At 42.2% G+C, this 19,098-nt stretch overlaps 1 protein-coding gene across 2 annotated transcripts in view; it reads right to left on the bottom strand.

Moving 5' to 3' along the window:
* The window catches only part of TENM1 (teneurin transmembrane protein 1), a gene marked incomplete at both ends in the record, with an annotated part of 259,760 nt that overhangs the window by 17,908 nt on the left and 222,754 nt on the right, over positions 1–19,098 (bottom strand). For both annotated transcript variants that reach the window (XM_082488474.1, XM_082488475.1), the window contains 3 exons: positions 65–237; positions 7,300–7,810; positions 9,629–9,995. In XM_082488474.1, coding sequence (XP_082344600.1) covers positions 65–237; positions 7,300–7,810; positions 9,629–9,995 — 1,051 coding nt within the window. The remainder of the gene's footprint in view (positions 1–64; positions 238–7,299; positions 7,811–9,628; positions 9,996–19,098) is intronic.

Genomic DNA, 19,098 nt, shown 5'->3' with positions numbered 1-19,098 from the left:
GCAATAATGTCTAGGGTTTGAAACATAATGATTAGGGAAGAAATAACAGAAATGCTTGAATTACCTTGTTTTAAAGTATATATTGTAGAGGTAGCTGAGAAGTTTGTGGCTGTGATCACATTCTCTCTGTTTGAAGTATCAAGTTCTACTCGCGTCAGTTTTTCAACATCACTGTGGAAACTGCTGACTTCCCCAGTCGGGAAGGTCGCGTTGGTCAGATGGCCATCCGAGTCATACCTGCAAGACATGATGTTAAAGAGGCATGAAAATGCATCACTATTGTCTTGTAGATACTGCTAAAAGAAAAAAAAAAGGGGAAAAAGTAAGAAACATTGTCAACACTGTGCAATAAGTAAAAAGGTAAGAATTGGTCCATTTATTCACTCAAAATGCATTTGTTCCCTAATTTGAATTCCTGCTTAGGCTCTTTTCAGTGGTGCGGGATAAAATACAACTGGGAATAGTTCATTCAGCTTCTGCCAGAGGTTTCAGCGCTGCGCACAGACGCTCAGGGTTTCACCCGCTGGGATGTGATACAGGAGGGCGGCCGCTGGAGGTCACTCGGCATTCAGGCAACCAACTCACCCCCCAAAGAGGCGTCTTCTTACCCACAAGTTGAAATAAAACCAATTCTTAGATCCTGCAACACTGAAAAACTGCCTTTTGCTGCTGATGTGTGAAGTACACAATATGAATGGTGAATTTAAAAAGGGGACCTAAAGCGTAACAATAGCGATAAAATTAGATTGAAATCTGCAGCGATTAAGTTGCCTACATGGTTTTTACTCTTGTGTTACGTTTCCCACAGGCCTACTCAAATCAGCAGGAACTTCTCATCACAAGTAACAGCACCAGAATCTAGAGCAACACGTTTCAGTTCCCCTAAATTTCACCAATGCTAAAGAAATTCTTTTCATTTAAGGTACTTTATGTGAATCGGGCCACGTTATGAAAAAGTCAATAATTAATTCAAATGCTCTGGAGCAGTGTTTCTTACGGGTCCTTTCAGATGTATCTGTTCTTTCTGATGGTTCACACGGAAAACTGCAGAACATTGCTTGGTCCGTGATATTGCTTCATATTAATGCCTTCCATCTTAAAAACCTTATTGATGCTAACACATTTTTATTCACCCTAGACACCTCACTGATACTGCAGATGTATTTGCCTGAGTAAAACCAACTCATACTCATAAAACAGAAGCCTATTTGTGCAGGTAGGAAAGTATAATTAAGTTTTCATCTTTTATTAACTGTCTCCTGTCATTCACAAAACATCCTCAGCTGCTGTAGCAACCGGAAAAGATCCACTGCCTCCAGTGGAGCTCTTCCAATTCACATCAACAGAAGATCTGGCTATGTCCTTCGCTTTAATGTGTTGGCATCATTTCCTTAGGATCTTTATTTCCCCCTAATTAGTCAGACAAAATCTATATGTCACAAGAAGCGTTGCTGAAAAAATCAGGAATTTTTCGCTTCCCCCCAATATAAAAAAGAAAAATAGAGCAGCTGTTCTTTCCAAATGAAACGCTGGAGAATGAACTACTGACCATCTTGTGGTTTTTGACAAACAAATTAATCAAATGTAATCTCTCTCTCATTTACCTCCTACTGCCCTCACATACATCATGCGACTTATTTACATTCCACCCTTACACCGGTTCTGTGCAAATTGACTGGGTGCCACACCCAGCGATTAAAATGCACTCAGACCACTACTTTTCATCATTAGAAAACTCCACGAACATTGGACAGTTATATTTCATTTACTGCTTGATCAAACAGATATGACAGCTTACCAGGTTATTTGGATTATCTACTGTACCATAGAAAAATCCCCAAACCATGCATTTTTATGGCATAAATGCAGCCAGTTTATTGGAATGTACTTGTGTGCCAAGACTCGGGATCCATCTTTGCTAAGGATCCAGTTTTGCTGCTGATAGTCCTGACGTTGAGCTACAAAACTCCCCGTGTAGCTGAAAATGGGACAAACTGTAACCGGACGGCTGGCCAGATACAGTACTGAATAATAATGAGACTGGAGCACATGCCAATGGACCCTTACCCATGTAGATGGTCCCACTGACTTCAAGGAGAACATGCAGATTAGTGTCTCAGTGACAATTCCACAGCGTGACCATCTTAAAGGTTTTTCTTATTCCAGATTGCTCCAAGAAACCCAACCCTCCAAGGACAGGTTCTGCCACCTTTCACATGATGAATAGTAGCACACTGGGACTCAATTCCTGCAGAGCAATGACCTACCCATACTAATAGGGGCAGAATCATGACATATTTCTTAATGTTAATTTGGGGCCCAGTTATGCCTCTGTTAATCATGTCAGTGACCATTTAATCATGCAAATAATTGCACTGATTTCAGTACTCACATGAGGAAGTGCTCACCAATATTTGAAATGTACACTTGGGGATATAGCTTCACAATCCATTTGCATTTCTATGTGTAGCACAGTTAAGAGTTATATCATTTCAAAGGGAAAGCGGTCTAATTAATTTTTTCAGAGTTGTTTCTTGCAGGTGTTTTCTTGTCCTTGATTTAATAGAGGCCCAGTGCTCCCCCTTCCCTTTTACAGCTTTAATGATACAATATTAAAAAAATCTAGATGACTGAAAATTGTACATTAGCTATAATTTTATGCAAGAGCTCTTTCAGTACTTCCATTCCATCAGATTAGAGTAGATGGATGACAAGTACTTTTGTAGGTGGTTTTCTACCTCTTAATAATTTCCCTCTGTGAGTGAATCTGACATATAGGTAGACGTTCTGAACAGTTCATTATCTTTGCTCATATTCCCAAGCATGCGTGATACGTGTTGTTAAACAAATTCATCCCTATTTTGGCTTGACAGTGCCATGGGTTGAACTTTTGGATGTGAATGCAAATCTAGCTTAAATAGAGAAGATGATTCCAAGCAATTTGAAAGTTGTTCATATGATAATTCCCTTAGCTTCAATACTATGTTCATATAGGACTCATAAGCATTTCACATATAAGTAACCCCTTCAAAAAAATCTAATTTTCAAACTGAAATCGGGTGTCAGTTCAGAATATGACCTGTCTGGAAAATATTATCTGGTTAAAAGATGACTAAGGACCATCACGCCCCATGACCTATTTATGGCAGAAAGTGAGCAGCACCTCCTGAGAGCGCATCTATTCAGCACAGTGCTGCTTATAGTCAACTGCCCCTCTGACTGCAGCAGATTGGCTGACATTCTGTGTATCAGCCATTCAGGAATTTGCAATATGTTATGAAGATGACTTAAAATATTGGATTGAACATAAATACTAATGACACGATGTCACTACTTAATTCTGCTGTTGTTTTTGTAATGCTAACAACTGTAATTCTGTTAATGTCTGCTGACCGGCTGATCTAGACTGGCAGAAATGCACGGTTGTGCAAAGCTCAGGCAATTCAAAGCATCAGTGAGGAGAGTGTTACCTAGCCTGCACTTAAAGCTGGGAAAGTATGAAAAATCGTTTAATTTAACACAATTTCTTTGTGCAAGTCACAGAATCACAGAATTTTCAGAGTTGGAAGGGACCTCTAGAGATCATCTAGTCCAACTCCCCTGCTAAAGCAGGATTGCCTGGAGCACATTACTCGGGACTGCATCCAGGCGGGTCTTGAAAATCTCCAGGGAAGGGGACTCCACACCCTCCCTGGGCAGCCTGTGCCAGTGCTCTGTCACCCTCACCGTAAAGAAGTTTTTCTGTGTACTTGAACGGAACTCCCTGTGTTCTAACTTGTGCCCATTGCCCCTCGTCCTGTCACTGGGAACCACTGAAAAGAGCCTGGCTCCATCCTCCTTCAACCCACCCTTTAGATACTTGTACGCCATAATAAGGTCTCCCCTCAGCCTTCTCTTCTCCAGGCTAAAGAGTCCCAGCTCTCTCAGCCTTTCCTCATAAGGGAGATGCTCCAAGCCCTTAATCATCTTAGTTGCCCTTCGCTGGACTCGCTCCAGCAGTTCCCTGTCCCTCTTGAACTGGGGAGCCCAAAACTGGACACAGTATTCCAGTTGTGGCCTCACCAGTGCAGAGTAGTGGGGGAGAATGACCTCCCTCGACCTACTGGCCACACTCTTCTTCTGTGCAGCTCAGGATTCCATTGGCCTTTTTGGCGACAAGGGCACATTGCTTGCACATGGGTAATTTACTGTCTACCACGACCCCCCGATCCTTCTCCTCAGAGCTACTTCCCAGCAGGTCCGCCCCTAACCTATACTGGTGCCTAGCATTCTTCCTCCCCAGGTGCAGGACCTCGCACTTGCTTTTGTTGAAACTCATGAGGTTCTTCTCTGCCCAGCTCTCCAGCCTGTCCAGGTCACGCTGGATGGCAGCACGGCCCTCTGGGGTGTCAGCCACCCCACCCAGTTTGGTATCATCAGCAAACTTGCTGAGGATACACTCTGTCACCTCATCCATTAATAAATATATTAAACAAAATTGGACCAAGTATTGACCCCTGGGGGACACCACTGGTTACAGGCCTCCAACTAGACTCTGTGCCGCTGATCACAACCCTCTGAGTTCTGTCCCGCAGCTAACTCTCAATCCACCTCACTGTCACCTCATCTAGCCCATACTTCCTCAGCTTCCTAATGAGGATGTCATGGGAGACAGTGTCAAAATCCTCGCTAAAGTCAAGGTAGATGACATCCACGACTCTCCCCTCATCCAGCCAACCAATTATAACATTATAGAAAGCTATTAGATTGGTCAAGCACCTTCTACCCTTGGTAAATCCATGTTGACCACTTCCAATTACTTCCTGTTCCTCAACGTGTTTGGAGATGACATCCAGAATGAGTCGCTCCATTACCTTCCCAGGGACAGAGGTTAGACTAACCGGTCTGTAGTTCCCTGGGTCCTCCTTCTTGCCTTTTTTGAAGATCGGAGTGATGTCAGCCTTCCTCCAGTCCTCAGGCACCTCTCCTATTCTCCATGACCATTCAAAGACGATGGAGAGCGGTCTAGCAACAACATCCGCTAGCTCTCTCAGCACTCGTGGATGCATGCCATCAGGGCCCATGGACTTGTGAATGTCCAGCTTGGCCAAGTGGTCTCTGACATGGTCCTCCTCAACTGAGGGAAAATCTTCCTCTCTCCAGACCTTCCCCTTTGCCTTCAGAGTATGAGATTCATGAGGGACAGCTTTAGCAGTGAAAGCCGAAGAAAAGAAGGCATTCAGTAACTCTGCCTTCTCTGTGTCTTCCGCCACTAGGGCACCTGTCTCATTCACCAGTGGGCCTACATTTTCCCTAGTTTTCCTTTTTCTATTGATATACTCAAAGAATCTCTTCTTATTGTCTTTAAGTGCAGTGGCCAAGCTGAGTTCTGATTGAGCTTTGGCCCTTCTCATTTTCCCCCTACATAGCTTTGTTATATCTTGATAGTCCTCGTAAGTTGCCAGCCCCCTTTTCCAGAGAATGTAAACTTTCCTTTTTTTCCTGAGGTCCAGCCAAAGTTCTCTATTTAGCCAGGCTGGTCGTCTTCCCTGTCTGCTCATTTTTCGAGACAAGTCATATACATCATATCAATCCTTTCAAGGCACAGGTATCTCTTTGTGAAGAAATCTGTATTACATACAATGGGAGGCACTTGCAAGGAGGTGAGGTCCTTTTAAAGATCTTACTATGCTTGAGTCATACTTTAACAAACGACTTGCTAGAAGACAGCAGGAACAAGCAATAATCATGTGAAATGGTTTACACTCGATGCCAATGGGACAGAGTAGGAATACCAAGATTTAGAAACACATGACTAGAAATCATCTGCTCTAACATGCTCTAACAGTCATGGTCCTGCAACAATGCATGGTGTTGAGCCTTTTAAGAAGTAATAGGCATGACCTGGAGCTACTGTAAGAGCTTTTTGAAAGTGTCATTGGTCCATGGTCTGGATTGATGCCATCTTCAAGCAGGGATTTAAATGGATTACTCTCAGTGTTGAAATTATTACAAAGAAGCATATATTTGAAGTCAGTTCTGCGGATGAAAGCTAACACTCAGATCAGTGTTTAAACAGCACCAGGACAACAGTGAGCGTTGTCTTGTTGCAACGTAATTTAAATTTGTATCAATAGATGCCTGATAACAAGAACTGAACCAGGAGAGCCCTGTATGGTTTTGTTTTCCTGCACATTGTCAAAAATGGCCCTCTCTAATGATTTATACTTATGTCCACCCTAACAATTTAGTCTTTGGCAGAATAATAGAGGGCGGGATGGAAAAACATCCCCTTGAATAAAAATCCCACGCACTAGGCAGCAGTTTTCTCTGCTTTTATCCTACTTCCATTTTAAGAAAATATAATTCTAAAAAGCTGTAATGATGGTGACTCAACTACCTCTCCAGGTGACTTATGCAGTAACTGAATTTTCCTCAATGTGTTTTCTGTTTGTATCTCACCTGGACAGCTTTTCATTTTAGTTTTTGACCATGAACTCCTATGCTCCACAGAAAGCAGGCATTATTATCCTCTTTGAAGGCTCTGAACTAATACTGCAATGTTAACATATGATTTCAATCCATCACTTGTCACATCCTCAAACAGGGATTATGACAATTAATTATAAATAACGAGAAATCCTGATACATCACACCTCTTTACAAATCAAAAATGAACCTTCTCTTGGGTTGTTCTCTCTCTGGGACCAGAAGGGGATGTTCTGACTGCATCTTTAACTGTCTTGTCTGGCTTTTTAGAAATCCCGTCCATAGGCCATTCCTACTCTCCTTATATATAGCCTTTTGCTATTACATATCCTTTTATTATTATATATGCTCTTCCCCTGTTGATAGAGACAAGTCCACTCTTGTCTTTCAATATTCCTTCCACTGAGATTCTCAATTTCCTTTGCAACACTCCCTTCTCCAATGAGTATGCTAATTTTCCCCTTTTTGCCTTCCTCAGGAATTTTGCAAATTCCTGATTCGTATCACAACTTGCCTCTACTTCTTTAGTTACAAAAATATCCACAATCATATTTTCATTTAGAGAAACCGATTCACAATAATCAAGTGAAAATGAAGTATAATTTCAGGCAGTTTCTGCTATACTTAATGGGCACTATGTACAGAGCTTTTACATATGACAGGCTTTTGCACTTAGGAAATGGTTGTGTTTCATTGTAAAAGCTCGTGCAACAGCACTACTTGTCCTCAGTGTTAGTAGCAGAGTGTCTTTTTAAATTACTGACTAAAAAAAATTCAGTGTTCATTTAAAATAGGGTTCCTTATATCAGGCATGTAGTATCATGGACTTACTCATACACAGTGGTCCATCCATTTTCATCACTTTTGGTTGCTAAAAGCCCCGTGTTTCCAGGATATGTCATCAGAGCCAGGTTGTAGCCTTGGGCATAAACTCTCTTCAGAACCCCATTGCTGCTTATTGTCAGCCAGTACACCTGGCCTCCCGGCACCACGATCCACAGGGGCAGCCCACTCGTGTCTCTGCGGATGTGAACCGAATTCCCGTTGCTGCTGGTGATGGTGCCAATATCCCCTTCCCCGCTGTAGGTGAAATTGTAAATGTAGTCCCTCGTTATGAGGTTCAGCGTGTGCAGGTGGGTGCCGTTGATGGTGAACTGATACAGTTCTTGGTCCGCTGGCGAGGCAATCTCATACATATTTGTATCACTGAGGTGAGCCTTGTTTCGGCTGACTGCACGGATGCGGACATTGCCAAGGTCTGCTACGTACAGTGTATCGTCAGGAGAGACTGCTAGGGAAGAAGGTGCTTTCAGCTTTGCATCTTTGGCATATCCACCATCACCTGGAAGAGAAATGGTAATTTTAGTAATCTGTAATGTCCATATTTAAGCTTATCCCCATAGCCTGACACACTGCTTCTCCTCAGTATTATTTACAGGTCAATAAAACAGTATCTTCTTCCAACTAATTAGATCCATATTATCTAAGGTTGGTGCAATTCTAAATCAGTCTCAGTGAAGACAAACAAGAATATAAATTATCTAATTTACACCGTTTTTTCTAAGGCCAAACCCCTGCTGCTCAGGAAAGCATTAACGGCAAAACTGTGAAAGAAAAAAAAAAAAGACACCTGAAGTTTAATTCCCTAAAATTTGTCTGTTGGCATGTAGTTAAAGTAGAATTGTGTTGAAAATAAAACAAAGAGAAAATAAAACCCTGTAATTCAGCTAAAATGATACTGAAGAGAAGATTAGTTTATACTTAGTAAAGACTCAACAGTACAAGAAAACTAAATAAGAATAGTCAAAAAGGGCCTTGAACCCCCTCCCCCCCAATCCCTCCCTCTGTCCCCTTCCAGTATCACTTGATAACTTACTTCGTTTGTGTGTTTTAAGGTTTAAGGAGGATATTTGCATTATCATGGGCTGCATATGCATATAAAAATGACTTTACATGAGCAGGATTTTCTGTAACTAGCAAGAAAGCATATTACACCTCACGCTTTGAGAAATACACATTATTGTTTGCATTGCTCCCCTTCTCCTGACTGAGAAATGAAATTTGGTGGCAATTTTGAGCATACCCTATGCTTCCTTGGAGATGGACAAATTATCTGGTCTTCTGACCCTGCCTTTCACCAACCCAGCCCTGGCACAATCATTAGGTTTGCCACAGCTTTTAATTTTTCAGCACTGAGGGTAGTTTCCCTTAATAGGATACCTGAACAGGATCCTTTTCAGCACTGGTCTACCATAGCCGTAACTGAAGCTGGCAGCACTCAGCAATGCACGTGAGACTTTGATTACGATTACAATGCCAGGTCAGCAAACCACCTTCTCTGGAAGACCATTTACATTTTTTTTCTCTCCATTTTTGACATACTTAATGTCTTCTTGTCAGTAATTAACCTTTTACTTGAAATGGGAGGCTTAAGAATTATGATGACATTATGGAGCTGAACACAATGGTTCTTACAGATGACAAGAGGACAACAGACTGCACACCTCTGTATACGGGAATGCTGCCCTTTGTCCCATTATAAAATATGTTTTTACGAAAAAAAGTGCCACAATTTGCTTTGGTGAATGCAGGGGGGAAAAGCAGTGTTGCTGAGAATGTCCAGTGGTGCAGTGCGGGCCTGGCACTGGCTGTTCCAGTTTAAAATACACAAAGAAGAAGAAACTCTGAATATTATGTGTTTGCATCATTTTGCTGATTGTGCATTTTGACACAAGCAATAAGGCATAAGGTAGTGTTTTTCACTGGATATGAAACATCTCAGTACCCTTCTTGGTGAGAAGGGCTGCCAGATACACTAATTTAATTGCATTTAGGTGCAATCTCCACTGGAGCTGGTACCATCTTCAACACAGGCAAACATAGCTGACACACAAAGGGAGACCTGGAGCTGATTTTGAATGGTGTGTAACCTCTGTATCAAAAGCTAAGACCACCCTGAGGCTCTTCCAGTGCCAGCTGGAAGACTCGCATCTCTACATCCAATGGATTAAGTCCACAAAGAGCTGCTGATAAGGTTTTCAGCTTTCCAAGGAAACTGAATCATTGCTCATCTCTGCTTCCCCTTGTCGCTTAGCTAATCTGCAGCTGTGCCAGGGGATCTCAACAGATAAGAGACAGGAAATAACTAGCATTGTCTTACCTGAAAAACAGTCACAATTAGGATCAATCTTGCAGTCACAATCTGATGGAGCTCCAGCAATTATAGAGATCTCACCATTGGTTGTGACCTGTTGTATACGGTTGATCTTTCTTTCATCTGTCTCTGCAATGTAGAGTATCCCGCTGTGAGATACAGCAATCGCCCTGGCTGACTCCAGGGTCGAATGGATGGCCACCTTGCTGACAATGAAGTGGTCAATGCCTGGAACCTGGCAGTGAATGGGGCGCCCTGCAATAATTCGCACACGCCTGTTCTCAGAGATCTGCAGGACAATGTTGTTGTCCAGGACATACAGTGAATTGTCTAGAGGGTTCACTGTGAGGTCTGTTGGCCATTCTAACCGCACCTGGGAAAAGAAAATTAAGGGGAAGGCGGGGGGGGGGGGAGGGGGGGGAGAAAAAAGAATGATTAAGACAGTAGGGCAGTTTCATTCAACCATCTCTGATCACCGTGTCATCAAGGCACTTGGTGGATTCACCCAGCACTGCTTCTCTAGTATGTACCTTTAATTGGGTTTGGCACAAGAAGTTTCAACAAACATACTCTTTTCTGAGGTCCAGGTCCAGTATGGAATAAAACTTAATTTGAAAATTAATTTAGCACCCTCTGAGAGGTATTTGCACAAGTCCATTAAGGTGGGAACTTTACTATACCTATTCAGTCATGCAAATAAAAACACAAACTTCATGTCATGCAACACCAGCCAGAAAATTTTTCAAGTCTGGATGTTATTGTTTCAAGGTTGCAGTCAACACTGGAAGAGTGGAGAACAGTTAGAGGTTGTCAATGTCCTAATACTTTAATTGACTGTTAGTAGAAAAGGAAAATGACATACTAGCAGAGTACGACACAGTTCCACAATTTATTTATTAAGCAAGAAATGTTAATGACCTATGTGCCATAAGAAACATAAGCTCGTTAATTCTTTGTAACATAATAATACACCAATATATCACATTTCACATGACACAGTGGCCAAGCTGTAATTACTTATAATGATTTTGCTTTGTGAATTCAGTATTTCAGTCATGATTAAGTAAATTCTTCATATTTAAGGTTACCTTTTTGCCTTTTTCCATGCAGGTGAGAGTGCCAACCAAGCCACGTTTCCAAACTAGGCTGGAGGAAATGCTAGAAATTCTTCATTCACAGAATTATGGAATCATGGAGTTTCAGAGTTGGAAGGGACCTCTAGAGATCATCTAGTCCAACTCCCCTGCTAAAGCAGGATTGCCTGGAGCACATTACTTGGGACTGCATCCAGGCGGGTCTTGAAAATCTCCAGAGAAGGGGACTCCACACCCTCCCTGGGCAGCCTGTGCCAGTGCTCTGTCACCCTCACCGTAAAGAAGTTTTTCTGTGTACTTGAACGGAACTCCCTGTGTTCTAACTTGTGCCCATTGCCCCTCGTCCTGTCACTTGGAACCACTGAAAAGAGCCTGGCTCCATCCTCCTTCAACCCACCCTTTAGACACTTGTATGCCATAATAAGGTCTCCCCTCAGCCTTCTCTTCTCCAGGCTAAAGAGTCCCAGCTCTCTCAGCCTTTCCTCATAAGGGAGATGATGCTCCAATCCCTTAATCATCTTAGTTGCCCTTCGCTGGACTCGCTCCAGCAGTTCCCTGTCCCTCTTGAACTGGGGAGCCCAAAACTGGACACAGTATTCCAGCTGTGGCCTCACCAGTGCAGAGTAGAGGAGGAGAATGACCTCCCTCGACCTACTGGCCACACTCTTCCCTATGCAGCCCAGGATTCCATTGGCCTTTTTGGCAACAAGTGCACATTGCTTGGTCATGGGTAATTTACTGTCTACCACAACCCCCAGATCCTTCTCCTCAGAACTACTTCCCAGCAGGTCCACCCCTAACCTATACTGGTGCATTCATTCGACCTCACTCATCTGATACCTGTTGCATCAGGACGTGGAGGAATTAAACATGCTCTCAGTTAAAGGCGGGGCAGGCTGTCAACCTGAAAGACAGCCAGTATGTAGGCTGCTGATTGTAGCATCTACTGGCCAGAGCTTCAAATTCCGCCTGTTCAGAAAGCTCAATAGGCAGTGCAGGATCTCTGAATTGGGAAACAACAACAGAGTAGACTGGTCCCTCTCCCCAGCTCATGGCCAGTGGAGGATTTGGACTGCAGCTTGTCTATGGACAGGTCAGAGAACAACTGAGCCACAGAGATTGCAAGACAGCCTATTTTTGTCTGTCTCAGGATGCTTTACTTGTTATCCTTTGTGAAGAGATGGCTGTTTTTATCTAAGTGGATTTTTTCTGGACTAAATATTTCAGTCATCGGAAGAGAATAAATACCAGGCTAAAATATAATGGTTTTATATGCTTTATATGTCACAGAAGCTTCTATTATTTAATTTACTGATTTTGTTGCTGTTTTTGCTCATTTTTCCACTGTGCTAATTAAAAGATCTATGAAATTAGAGACTGCAGATGCTGATACAATGCTCAGCACTGAGAAATAACATATGGTGGAGTGTGTGGCCATCGCAAGCCACCTGCTCGCCTGGGGTCAGCTCAGGAACCAGGCTGGAGGCCAAGTCTCTCCCTTTCTCAAGCATCAGTATTTCCTGAATAATCTCATTTCCAGAAGTACATTGCTGGTTTGATAATTGATGTTTTAATAAAGTGAGGGCATTGCGGCTACCATGTCTCGCCCTGCATGGTTATGTGGTGCACCACACAATTATGAAGGCTCACGGAGTAATCGAATTCCTCCTTGTGCCCAGTCCAATTTACTAGACAGCACAGTAACTGGCATTAAGACTAATGCTGTTGGGTTCAAGATGTCTTCTGAACCAGCTGGTAGAGTCCTTCCAAATGATGATAAATGTGGTGAAACAGTTGGAAACGGATTCCTCCCATAAAGGTGCTGATTTCTATGCGTGTGTGAGACTGCTGGGCTTCCACCCGCTGCGCTAGGGCTGGTTTACACACTGCTGTTAGCTCATGCTTCAACTGAGAGTTCACTGGGACACTAAATAAAACTCTTCAGTTAGCATAAAAATCTCTACAAGGGTATCTTCAGGAAACTTGGTAACAACCCATATTTGCAATTTACCTTTAATGCAGAACATTTGATTGCTCTATCAAAGTAAATGGATTTTTTTTTAATGGGAAACAGGCACCTTCAACTTTAATGGCCTCCTTCACAGACCGCTCTGCTGTAAAAATAATCTTTGATTAACTGTTACTAGATTATTAGTGATAAAAACTTTGGGCTGAAACTGTCTATTTTTGCCATAATGACTCTGCAAAGCACCTGCCATGCCTTAATAGCTGGTTTTCCTTCATGGACCTGCCACACTGCCTTTGCCCAGTGAATAATTTGAATTCCTCCCACTGTGCTAGTATGCCTGCCGCATTATGATAAAAATAAGTAAATTTTTAGTTGGGAACATCTAAACAATCTAAATAGTACACCAGAACCGTTGCCTAGCTCTCTGCTCTGCAAAGCTCACAGAAGGTCTGGCTACAGCTTCTCCTTCCTGGGTTTAAAGCGGTCATGGATGTATTAATGGTTTAATCCCAGGTGAAATATTAAAGCTAGCATGTACCTGTCTGGAGATTGCAGCACAAACCCAGCTGCTGCTCACTGCAAGCTTATGCTAGTGCAACTGGAGGGGAAAAAAGGGTGAAACAGGCCAATTACAATCAAACATACAGAAAACCACAACCCCCTGAGCATTCCTAATCTGAAGAAGAATTTCACAGATTTAGAAAAATTTGCACTGTTCTTGTCACGATGAGGCTTCATGGCATTTTAAACTGGTGTAATCTGGGGCTGCAGGAGTCCCACTGCCTCCCTTCTCCCAGTGCACCCCCCAGCAGCATGGCCAGTGTTTACGTGCTCCTACAGAGAGCAGGTTCAGGACAGTTTGCTGGCTAAAAACTAATCACCTAAATCAGTTTAAGCTGAAGTGTAACTGCACCCTCAGGTTCACTGTTACCTTGAAAAGTCATCAGTTGTTTCTTTTCTTTTAAAGCAAGCTGCCCTCTGGCAGGTTTCTGTGACCAAACCATCAGTTGTGCTTCATTCAGAGCCCATAAACATATTACAGAGATGCACTTCAATTCTCATCTGATATGACTGTGCCTATTAAAAAGTTTTTCCAGACAAAACCTCAGTTAGGATTAGAATATTAAATCAGTTAACATACTTTTTAATTTGAAGCAGTACTTCACAAGCCCCTGTAAAAAGTCCTCTCCCATATATGTATATTTTTCTTGTAACTCAAAATTGGGCCAATTGCAAGTGTTTTTCCTTATATTTAATGGGTTCTTTTTTAGACCAGTGTACAGAAATGGCATTGCCGATTATCCCATTATAAACAAACAGACAAGGTTTGTTCGGTAGCCGTCAGTACCTCACACTCTTCACAGACTGAAATTTTCAGGTGACAATTCTGGTTTGGATCACGGGAGACTGAGCATATGCAATGAAAATCGCTGGTGAAACAAGTGAACCCTTAAGCAATGAGACCTTTTGCATATAAGTATTAACGCGTCAACTTTTCTGGGAATTCAGCATTTAACTGTCAGCATAAAGGCTCCAGCTATATCTAATAATCAATCTCTGGTTTGAGAAGTGCAAAATTAACACCTACTGGTCTGGCTTTCTAATACATTTTTTCATGTCAAGTGTTCTCAAAAACACAAAGTACACTAAAGGGGCTTCAGTTTAAATGAATTTTCACTGGAAGATCTACATTTAGGTTAGGTAAATAGCTCTCAGACCTGTTTCTTTCTTGGAAAATATACATGTGCTTGTATAACTACCTATCTACCTACATGTCTGGTTTTGAAGTATTCAAATGTATTTCCCACAGCAAAGCTTTACAACTAGATAACATGAGTTTTTTGCAAAGTAGGACTGATAGGATAGCCTGCACTCACATACTTCTTAAACATACACGCCCGCACATGTACACACATTTAAGTGTTAGTTTGTGAAGAACGCTGTTTCACTTTTGGTTTTGACCATATGGCTAAAACTTTCTGCACATTTTGCGTGACATTTTATGGCTGTGGCATTTTTGGTACTATTTTAAACAAATCAGATCAAACAAATTCTACTGTTCATATCAAAGTAAGAAAAGTAAAGACGGAAAAATTTATCATCCCTGTCTGCACATGCCAGTTTCAAGAGCTTAACTGTTTGGTTGCGGGGGTAAACTTCACCAGGATAAGTTTCATTTATCGTGGATTAAAATAAGCTGCATAAATCCCTAAAAAGGCTTCACCGTTGCTTTGATTTCTTGCCATGCGTTGCTTGTATATTTTGATTGAATTTCACGTAGTAGCATGAAATTCATGCCAAAATTTTTCTGATAGTCCTGACTGATGGATTAGTTCCTATCTGTACTGCTCAGCTTCAAGCACTTCTGTTTAATGTTACCTTTGCCTTCACATTCAGCTCTACGATAAGCACTTGCAGACCTGATCATAGCCTCTTCCATATTTCTCTTTTGCTGCTAAATTCCTTTTTTCATCTCCTCTTATTTACACTCACTTCAGCTGTTGTTTCCAGGCCAAACCCTTTTACTCACCACAACATCCTTCTAAATAGCACTTTTTTCTCTTCCCACTCAAACCCTCCTTTCTCCTTCTTTCTGGGAGAGAAATGGCTCTGAGGAAGGACTTGCCCAGGCAGTCCATTAGGAGTGAGCATGTAGTTTACAAGGCTGAAGGAGACCAGTTCTGCTTCCCTGAACTTTTTACAGGATGTCTCACTACATATATTTCTCTCTATTTTCTCACAGTTGACAACCACGGATATTTTTTCATCATTTTCTGTCAGTTTGCTCTCACTTCTGGGCTCTTTCTTTTGTTGACACTGACACTGTCAGCTCCTCTCAGCAGCTTAGGTTCTTTCTTGATGGCACACAGAGACACAATTCAGCTCCTGCGGTCTGACACCGGGGAACCCTTCCCTGTGGTGGGATTACAGCCTCCTCCCACGCTGGAGGAGCCTTTGTTTCTCGTGCTCCTGATGCTGCATATTATAAAATTCAGAATTATACAGTTCAGCTGTAGCAGTCCCTGCCCTAAACTTCACAAATGTTGCTCTCTCTGCATTCAGCGTTCCCCAGTGAAAAACCCAAATAAATGAGCTTTGCAGCCTAATAACTGCTGTTTTTTCTACTCTGGGCTGGGAAAGCAGCTGTGGCACATTTACAGATGCAGCTCAGAGGTCTGAAGCCACCAGTTCTCCAGGATCAGGGCTCGGATAGTATCCCCACCAACCTGCCTTTGCAGTCAATTATTTCCAGCGGATGAGGGACCCAGTGCAGGAAAGCAAAGGCAAGGTGTCACTCCAATGGTTTTCACTGCTTGTCTATGCTTCACTTGTCACAAGCTTCGCTCTGCTCTCTTCTTGTTTCATAATGTCTTTTTTATGATTTTTTTTTCTGCTTCACAACTTCAAAGACCATATGAGGAATCTTGGGTCTACTAAATTGATAGGAAAAGTTGATTTCTACGGGGACAGGTTTCACACTGTCTTTATTTAATAATAGAGGGAATATTATCTAGAATCACATAAGCCCATTGACTATGAAAATCAATGGGACTTAAGATTCCGAAGCCATTGAAGTCTGTTTAAACATGGTACCCATGGTTTGTACAGGCTATGAAAGAAATACTTTGTTAAATGCCCAGAAGGAATTTACAAAGTATTTCGAGCAGACTGGTACCTCTGAGAGGAGCAATCTTAGGCTCTTCAATTAAAATATCTCAAAATAGACCATGAATTTGAATCTAACCCAAACACGTCTCCAGTGCTGGAGTGGGAATAGATGTCCTCCAAACATACCATTGCAGTTAATTTGCATGCCCAAAAGGAAGGAGTGGGACCAGGTGGAAATCTAGCTAACAACAGGACTCTTTCCATTTTGCCTCACTTTCTAACTTGCGTTTCCAGATCCTGTGCTTGTCAGGTGAGACAGCACAAAAGTAAGGTTGCATAAATCTTAATAAATCTCTCACTAGTTTTTGGCCTCATCTTTCCATTTTGGGCTCATAAATTCTGGATACAGAAAGCCAGTGTGCTGCCCATGCAGAAAAGGTGGGAGGAAGAATTTGAAAAGCTTTAATTGAGACAGTAATTAAAAGCTGTTTGAGAACAGTGAGAGGCTGGAGCTAGTACGTTACGGTGTCTTTTGCTTCCAATAACTACTGAGTATCATATAAGCACCTGGCCTGAAAACTGAGAGGAAGACAAGATACATAGAAATGAAATTTCCAAACCTGAAAAAAGCAAAGAAAGCAAAATCCCTGTCCTTGAGCAACACCAGCCACTGTGAATATACCACCCAAATACTCTGACTCTGCCCTGAATCCTAAGTCAAACTCAAAATTAAAATTTAAATTAAATTCTTGAAATTAAAATTTTCTACAGATCTGTGCCCAGGAAACTGTCTGTCTCTCCAGGATCATGACCTCTGACAAAAACACTGCTCCTCAGGGCAGTGCTCCTTTGACCACAGGGCTGGGCAAAAAGTGAGACTGGGGGAAGCAAAGGACAAGAAGCTGTTGCCAGGAGGTTACCAGTCAGGCGTGCTGGAGCCAAAACTGCCTCCTCACCTGGATCAGGGCTGCAAAACACATTCCTGCAAGGACCAGAGCAAATGCTATCTCCAGAGTTTTCACAAGAAAATGCAAATTCACTTTTGTGGTTTAAGGTTTCCCTTAAGTGCTACACCATTAAACTCACAAACACAACTTCTGCAAGTGAAAGAGAGAAGAATGGAAAAAATATTCTGCAATTCATGTTTATAGCAGGGCATCATCTACGACAAATTCCTACAACGATACACAACTCAATAGTAATAGCTTTTTTAAATCCATTGTACGAGTGAACTAATTCTTTACTAAACTGTAACAAAACAATCATAGAATCATTATAGCTGGAAAAGACCTTTGAGATCATCAAGTTCAACTGTTATCTAACTCTACTGGGCCCATTTCTAAACCATGTCCCTGAACACCATATCTGGACAAATTTTAAATACATCCAAGGATGGCGATTCATCCACTTCCCTAGGCAGCCTGTTCCAGTCTTTGATAACCCTTTCAGTGCAGAAATTTTTCCTAATGTGTAACCTAAACCTCCCCTGGCACAACTTGACACCATTTCCTCTTGTCCTATTAGTTGTAACTTGTGAGAAGAGACCAACACCCACTTCTCTACAACCTCCTATCAGGTAGTTGCAGAGAGCAGTAAGGTGTCCCCTCAGCCTTCTTTTCTTCAGACTAAGCAACCCCAGGTCCCTCAGCTGCTCCTCCTAAGACTTATTCTCAAGACCCTTCACCAGCTTCATTGCCCTTCTCTGGACCCTCTCCAGCACCTCAATGTCCTTTGTATACTGTGGTGCCCAAAACTGAACACAGTACTCAAGGTGTGGCCTCACCAGTGCTGAGTCTAGTGGGACAATCACTTCTCTAGCCCTTCTGGCTACGCTATTCCTGATACAGGCCAGGATACCATTGGCCTTCTTGGCCACCTGGGCACACTGCTGGCTTGTGTTCAGCCTGCTGTCAATCAACACCCCCAGGTCCTTTTCTGCCGGGCAGCTTTCCAGCCACTCTGCCCCAAGCCTGTAGCACTGCAAGGGGTTGTTGTGGCCCAAGAGCAGGACGCGGCACTTGGCTGTGTTGAAGCTCATACCATTGGCCTTGGCCCGTCGATCCAGCCTGTCCAGATCCCTCTGAAGAGCCCTCCTACCCTCAAGCAGATTAACACTCCCACCTAACTTGGTGTCGTCTGCAAACTTATCATTGAAAAGTTTGATTTGTATCTTTAAATTGTAAATATTTTTTTCACATGGATATAAAAAATTCTAGGCAGAAAAAGAAGCTGAAGTAATTTGAGTCCTTACTTTTGCATACAGTAGCACCAAGATTAATTGTTATCTTGACATGATTTTCTGCAACTGATTTTTCACAAGTATTTACACAATAGATATTTCAACTGCGCAAAATGAATGTAATCTAACTAGCTGTCATGCTGCATTGAAAGAAAATGCATACTGCTGTTAGACTTCAAATACCTAACAAAAAAAATTAGGCAACTTGGATTTTGCAGAACAAACAACTGCATTCCATGCAGCAATCTTTCTATGTAAGTATTTACATTGATTAGATACTCTCAAGAAAATGCAGTGGAAAGTGTGTGATTCTAGTCTGAGACTGTAAGTAGGCACTGCTTTAAACTCCTGTCAGCTAAGGGCATTGGTTACTGCCGTGATGTGTATTTGGATATGCATTAACAGACTGTGTGAGAAAAGCTTACAAGGATAAAGTTTAGGACTAAAGTTTTTTTCAGTCAACATTTGAGAAATAGCACTCAACTAAACAACGTATGTCAAGCCTGGGATGGATACAACCTGGATGTAAAAGGAGATGCACTTAGTTTTCTTGTGTTCCAAAAAG

This window comes from Vanellus vanellus (genome assembly GCF_965231255.1).
Source record: "Vanellus vanellus genome assembly, chromosome: 10".
NCBI lineage: Eukaryota > Metazoa > Chordata > Aves > Charadriiformes > Charadriidae > Vanellus > Vanellus vanellus.
The sequence above is the reverse complement of the archived record's forward strand: the minus strand, read 5'-3'. Positions and strand labels throughout refer to the sequence as shown.